At 39.5% G+C, this 7,748-nt stretch overlaps 1 protein-coding gene across 1 annotated transcript; it reads right to left on the minus strand.

The window, feature by feature from the left end:
• Nucleotides 1-5,374: 5,374 nt before the first annotated feature.
• On the minus strand, nucleotides 5,375-7,413 carry LOC118747155. Its single transcript, XM_036481142.1, has 3 exons — nucleotides 6,445-7,413; nucleotides 5,687-6,383; nucleotides 5,375-5,623 (listed from the first exon to the last, which is right to left on the minus strand). Exons 1-3 carry the CDS (start codon nucleotides 7,411-7,413, stop codon nucleotides 5,463-5,465), a joined length of 1,827 nt encoding a protein of 608 aa, XP_036337035.1. The 3' UTR covers nucleotides 5,375-5,462.
• Between the last annotated feature and the right edge of the window lie 335 nt (nucleotides 7,414-7,748).

Below are 7,748 nucleotides of genomic sequence, written 5' to 3' on the forward strand. Positions count from 1 at the left end.
TTTTTGTCAAAATTTCGTTTGTAGACTTTCTGCGCCTGCATTATATTGCGCCTTGTTTCTTCACTTGTTCCTGCTCTCGCTCTCAGAATCCGCGGCGAGTTACTACTTTAACGACGACTGCTCTGATGATGACGACGGCAAACAAGAGCCAACTGCTGCCGACGACTTCGCAACTGACGACAACTGCAGCGATGAATGACTACTTTAACGACGACTGGGCAGCTGATAACGACGACAAACTGCTTCAACGACGACTGCGCAAAGCCTAAAGGATATCGGCAGAATACTCCGCGCTGAGCACGATCCGAATCGGAGACGACCTGAAGAAATTCGAGTCGGCGAGCCTGATTGTGCATACGTTGCAGCGATGGCCGGGTCGACACTTTTGAGCGGAGATATTCGTCGGTAATTCTTTATGATTTTGGCATGGGTTGCCACCTGCTTGTTTACCCCGTGCTTACATCGAAAGCTTAATAGACATCCCGTTTGCTTCCCCAACCGGGTTACCCTTAAGCTATGCTCCCTCGAAAGGTCGCTCGATATTACGCTTGACGGCCTACATGCGTCTATCAACGCCCGAACAAGATGAAAACTTCCTCTTTCCTTGACTTTAATGATTGCCGTGGGGGAAATCGACACCATAGGTCGTAACACCTCAGTTTGTCTCACGTCGCTGACAAGTTCGATTCGGTAGTTGTTCGGGACTCTTAGTTGGTGAGATCTTACCACCATTCTACCCTGCTCACGATGTTTAGTTTGGCCCAGGGTTAGCTGGTTAGCTTCGTGTTGCGGAAAGACCCGGTTTCCGCTCCGCGGGTTCGTCGCGTTTGCTGGCGTGATCGGAAACATCTGGTTTCCGATTCAGCCATTCCTTTGAGTCTCGTGGTGTTCGGGCGGAGAGTCCGTGTCAATACCTTCTCAAGTTTCCGGTTTCGGACAGAAAGACCGAGTTTCCGTTCCGGGTTCGGACGCATAAATGGAAATTACATCCAACTCATCTTCTTCGTCAACCTTTTGACTCCAGGGTCTCCTGTCGATTGGGTCCAGGTGAATGGTGCTGTGATGCTTGCCGTGGCACCGGCGGCATCTTTCCGCACTAGTGCAGTTTTCCATGCGATGGGTCATTGCGAGCCAATCGCTGTATAATTTCCCAAGTAGTTCTTCGCGTTGTCTCTCCTGTGGCGTTTTTGCCCATGCATTCCTGCATACTTCGAGTTCTAACTTGCTCGTGGTATTGTTTATTTTAATTGTCAATTCCAGATAATTAATCTTTCTTCTTCCGTTTCCGTAGCTGATTTTATATTTTGGTGTTGTTTGTTGAGATAGTCGAGTATCTGCTTCTCCTTGTATGTCTCTATTAGACATATTATATCATCGACATATCTCGCGTAGAATTTTACTCCTAGGTTGGTCGATAAGGTGTTCCATATATTTGTCCTCTAGTTTTTGCATGAATACCTCCATGAGTATTGCTGACGTCAGATCGCCCATTGTGTGTTTTATTGTCGGTATCGACGGGTAAGGGTCCTTGATGTCGAATGATACGAATTTAGCGTTTTATTTGATCTTCAACGATTTCATCTTTTCGATTGGTTCTGCTGTATTCGTAATAGTATATTTATTGCGTAAGTCCTGGTTATCCTTTAGCAACAGTCTAGGAGCTTGGAGGTTCTGTACCCGGTAGCAGACTTGTGGTTAATGATAGGTCTCATCGGAGTGCCTGGTTTGTGTATCTTCGGCAAGGCAATCAACGGATGGGCACCCGGGTTCATAAGTGTTAGTCCAAATGCGAGATTATCATTTATTATGGTTGTGCTTCTCTTTATTGTATTCCTTATTGCTGCTTGGTATTCTTTTGTTTTTGTTTACTATATATTCTGCTGACACTACAGAATCCAACTGAAGTACTTTTTCGGGCTGCCAAAATTACTACATGTTTGCGGAAGAAGATTTGAGCTGTCGAAGCTGCTGAATTCACGCAGAGCCCCGGTGCTCCGCCGGCGCTGATGCCGGCCAACGCCTGCATAGCATGAAGCCCTAGCGCTCCCTGGTGTAGGCTGTCTGGAGTGTGGGAATTCCTTGCCGCACTTGTGTTCTGCACGCTGCTTACTTCTCGCGGAGCCCGGGTGCTCCTGCTGACTGGCGACTTACCAGTCGGTTGGGCGCTAGTTGGCTGCGACAATTAAAGCTAAAATTAAAACTTTACTTTGCGGTTTCAAGGTACGCGGGCGAAAATGCCGCCAATATATTTTTCACATTTTGACATAAGCCTAGCAGCTGTCATACATATGACAGGGTCGCATTCAAATATCGTAAATTTTAAGTTCTTAATTGTAGTAGATTAGCCTAAGGTAGTTTGTAGTAATTCAGTAGGGTTGCAAATTATATGCTTTTATCGCATTACAGAGCGCCTTTGTTCTGCAGGAATATTTGGATCAAAAATTATTTTGTTGAATTTTTGGTGAACAAATGAGAAAATTATTTCTTTTTCGCATTATTGGCAGCAATGATATTGTAGAAGTTGATATGCCATTCATCCAACGTGAGCACAGCTCTACCAACTAACGAATTTCCTTAAGTAGGAAATCTTATCTGCGGGCAATATCTGGCTGTTGTCATGAACGGCGGCCATGAAACGATCGCGAAAGCCATGCCACTTGGTGGGCGTTCCGTCGAATTGCCCCCAAGTATTCCTTAGATCGTGTTGCTGAAACGGCATCTGCACCTGAACGACTGTAGGCGTAGACTCCGTCTGTTCTTTCCTTATGAACTTCTCATGCTTACCCTTCAGGTTTGTCAACGTATCCACGTATATATCCTCTATCGTTGCGACACGGTCATTCAATTTCGTATGGTCCACTTCGACCACACCACACAAACTATCCTTTTTCTCCTTAGCCCACTGCTCTTCTGGCCGCATTTGGCGAATATAAACTTCAATCTTATCTGCTTTATTAAAGTAGCTCGGAAACCGACCACTCCTTCAGACGCCGAATCGTATCCGTTTTGGCCCTTAGCAGATCTAGCTTCGATTGATAATCCATTATTATTATTTTTTGGTTATTTGCACTTTTTGATGACTGTCCTACATCTTCGATAACCTGATTGTATGATACTAATTTTTCTGTGATTTGTTTTTCCGACGGTAGAGACATAGGTAGAGATAAGATATTATATGACTGTATTAATGTTTACAGGAACTTGAAGTGATCCCTATATCATCTTCCTAAAATATTCGAGGCATGTTTTCGATCTTAACAAGGACGATTTTGGTTTGCTCTGGTTGGTAGTAAAGCATTCCGATGGATAAGATGGTTAAGTTTTATTTTCTCTACCGCAGTTGGCATTCAATAATTTTCCGGATTTTAAATGAGATTTAGAACATAAAAGTAAAAACTAAAAGTGAAAGCTAATTAAGAAGTTTGTTTGTTTTGTGCAGCTAAACTTCGGGATAGTTCGATAAGCGTACTATGTAAGTTTTACGCTCGAACGTTCGACTTTAGATGATATATCGGCGTTACTGAATGCGTTAACTGCAGTCGATTTAATATATTATTATTATTTATTTATTATACAAATTTACAATAAATAAAGCAAAAGCACGATTTAATATAAATTTTACGATTACATTATGACGAAGCGCTAGTTTGCGCTTCAAAAAACTTTATTTAACAAATTTAAATTTATGAACTGTAGGGCAGTCGTATGCTCAAATACAAAGATTTAATTAAAATCACTACCGACGGCGGAACTTTAGAGGAAACGAGCGAGCAAATTAAAAGTGGGGTTGACCGGTCCGATTATCTTTTTAAAATAATTCAGTTTATTCATTCCAGAGAAGTACATAGCCTCAAATGGTTCTTATGTACTATAATATAAGTATACTAGTGTGAGTGTATATTCAGCGGTCACGCAGGGATGCACTATTTACAAAATACTCTGTTTTAAAGTTGAGGAATTCTAGAGTGAACAAGTTTGTGAAACTATGCATAAGGGCTGTTCAGGATGTTGTGCATGTGGTCATGAATTTGCATAATTCAATTCATTTGTTACAGCAAATATAAATGCAAATCCAAGATCATTAGCACAACATCCTGGAAAACCCTGTATGTAGTATTTAAATAATAAAATTCATTTAATGCTGTACATATGTACATATAGAAGCAAATACTACTTAAACACTACATCCAAAGATAACATTGAGTATTAGGTTTAACAATCCAAATATTAATGTATGATTATATCAAGAAATATGAAGTATTACATACATATGTAAATACAATACAAAAATATGAGTTCGATATGCAAATCGATAATGCTATGAGTTTCATGTAAAATGAACATACTATATGTATATATAAAAATTAAAATCAATGAAGGTTACGATGATGAACTTAGGCGTGCTCCAACACATTAAATATACTGTCGTTGTCGATCACGAGATATCTAGCGTTCCGCTAAACTTGTGTGAGCATTTCCGCTATGTATGTAGGGCTAGCAATTGAAACGGAAAAGTTCGCTTTGATTTAACACGTTTATTTTATACACACGCACAGAATTATTATTATACATAAAACCAATATTGGTGGCGACTTCGCTTGATGGCGGTTACAAATATTCTGCAACATTGCTGTCTTTCGGTTGTCTTGTCAAGTCTATCATTCGTTGTGTTCAGTGCTGCGGTTCGTTTTATTCTTGTCAGGGTTGCGTTTGTCGATCAGTGTTAGTCCGGTTACCCACTGTCATAGTTGTACCTGTAGGTATGTCGATAGTCGCGTGCATCATTTCCCACATGTATGTAATTGTGGCAATTTAGTGCACAAAATTCCGCTGGTGTATTTAGAATTCAATCGAAGGATGAACGTTCTGACTGCCTCCTCGTTGGCATAATCTTTCATTGCTTCAGCATTTTGGCCAGCGGACATCTCAATTTTTGATAATGCGAATTGAGTGATCCCAAACTATGACGTTTTTAATGCCTAATACAATGTTTTTCATTTCATCCACTAAAGCGTTAAATGATCGCATAAGAAAGTCCATGCCTAGGAGATGAGCAGTAGACTGGGTCGGTCCCCATACAAAAAAAAAAGTTGCTAATGTCCGCCCCTAAATTTAAAGATTATGTTGAGAGGGTTCTGGAAAATTTTTTTTTTTTTTTTTTTTAACCCTCCGAAATACAGCCGAAATGGTTTTTTCGTTGTAACTTGTTTATTTGACGGCCAATTTTTAAAATTGATATGTCATTATTTTTGTCTTGAGAAGCTTCACTTTTCGTTCTTATGTCTTTTTAAGCTTTGAAGTCGCGTTCGCATGATAAGGGCAGAAACAAAATTTTACCCCCCCCTAAAGCATATTTTTTTCCTTACCAAACGAAAGTACTTAAAAATTCAAGAAAATGTTGCCTTCAAACTATATTACTAAAATAATCAACAAAAAAGTTATTTCACTTACAATATTTATTGCTACTTAAGCAAATTTTGGCGCGAATCAAGGCTTTTATATTGGTCTCGGCTTTCTAATTTTGCAAAAATGTGGCCCAGGCGCTTTTCATCAGTGACAGCACTTGCAGACTCACTAACAACACGCACAAACCGTTCGGTATTCTGGGAATGACAGAGGAACTCTAAAAAAAAATGATTTAAAAGTACTATAAGACCCGTGAAGTTTTTAGTTTGAAGATATTTACCTGGGATATTTATCACTTCATTTTCCGAAAATTGAAACATTGTAAGTTCACTATCTGGGTAGAACTGCACACAAGGGGGTTCCGTAATCTTAAACTGACTCCAATCGATCATGCTGACATACGACTTACTTTCAAAGTTTATTACGCCACGCTTTGGGACCTTGAACACGCGAAGCCCTGCTGGTGGATATTGACGTGCTGTTTTGATTTTTTCGTACCCATCATTACGTATCTCTGGATCAGCGTCGGTTATCATGGCTAATAATATATTTTCTGGGTGAAAATAATATGCATTATTTTCTATAGCTGAACGTATAATGGCTTGAACAGCATTTGATAGTTCGCGTATCCAGCAAATATACTTAAAAACGTGTCTACTTCCATGAATTGCTTGTGGCTGGCTCTTTACAAGAAACCAGAATGGTGCATAAACTTTCACAACAAACTCTACCATGGTTCGCAACTCCGCTGACGGGCTTTCTTTGGAAACATATACCCGAAGTAACCTGGAAGCTGTTGTAAGCCACCGAGCTGTACTGACGGGACCGGGGCTCTTACTAGCGAGATATTCATCGCATTCACCATTATTTACTGCCAAAACCATATCAAATAAATAACGCTGATCATTGCGTAATTCCCAAGAGCCAATATTTTCAGGAATAACTCCCATAGCAATAGCCTCAAAACCACTTACAACCTGATAAGGAAAATATATGTTTTTGTTTATAACATTAACTATTATAGTGTGGACAACCTACCGGGTATTTGGTGCAAGTCATAATTTCAGACCCCAACACCCCTGGCCAAACACCAGGTCCTTTCTGCTTGCCAATATAATGCGTTAACAACTTTTTTAGAGGCAACTCGTTGAAATGTAACAAACACACATTCCACTGCAAGGACCTTTGTAAATAACGTTCCATTTGTGCATTTACTCCAATTTTATATCCAGTATTGACAGCTGTACCATCACAGCTTATAGCTACAAGTTCGTTTAAGCAATATTTTTGGGTATTCAAAAAGCTTACTATTGCTTGCTGGATTGCTTCCCCAGTGCCTTCTTTTGGAGATACGTATCCAATAAATTTCGAATCAGGCTCTTTCAAAATTGTAATATGCTCCTCTCTTAGAAGCATTGTTCTTACGCTACCGTGAACTATTTTTTTTTTTAGTGTTACGTCCTGTTTACCATCATACGAAATGCATTTAAGATCAGTGCCAGTTTTTGTTGCTGCTTCAGTTTGTGCTCTACATTTGTTACGCTCGCGTGAAATTTTATTTTTGTCAATGACCAGATAATCAAAATATTTCATAATTTTATCCGCTGTGTTTTCTTTAAAATCCTTTTTTACTTTTGTAGCAATCGCAGCTTGCAAATCTTTTATTAGCATTGTAGCAAGCAATGATCCAAAGCGATCTGAAGTATCCGTCCTATCTAACGCCGAGCAATAATTTTTTAAGGACAAATCAGATACTTTTAAACTTTGTGTGACTTCTTCACTTGCTTCATCGTCTTCACTTGAGCTAGGCACATAACCAATCGAATTTGCAGCGGTTTCAGTGTGATTTTCAACATTACATTCTAGCGAGCAATTGTCAGTTCTAGTATGATCAAGCCCACTATCTAATGACAAAAGCCTTGGCCCGCATTGATCATAAAGAAAGTCATTTACCGCGGTTGGAACTCTACTTGCACTAGGGCAATCACATTGTCGATTTAAGTCCATAATGCACTTACACTTTGAAATTAACAATATTTTATTCCATTCCTGATCATTATATTCATAAGGATGTTTTTTTACATTGTAATAACTTTGAAGGAGGCTTTCAATGTTTCTCCGGAGCGTAGTTCTTGTAACTATAGGGATGTTTGCCTGCTGCCACAACTTTGAAATTGTGTTCATAACTATTGGCAAATATTCATTGAGACTTCGATTTTTTGGAACACTTGCAGAGCCGTAATATTTAAGGAACAAAAAATATTCAATAACACCACGTTTCGTAGGTAACATTTGAATATCAATATCGCGCTTAACGAAAGCCATTTTTAAATTGCACACAC

Source organism: Rhagoletis pomonella, unplaced genomic scaffold (genome assembly GCF_013731165.1).
Source record: "Rhagoletis pomonella isolate Grant_MI unplaced genomic scaffold, Rhpom_1.0 Rhpom_scaffold_00011, whole genome shotgun sequence".
NCBI lineage: Eukaryota > Metazoa > Arthropoda > Insecta > Diptera > Tephritidae > Rhagoletis > Rhagoletis pomonella.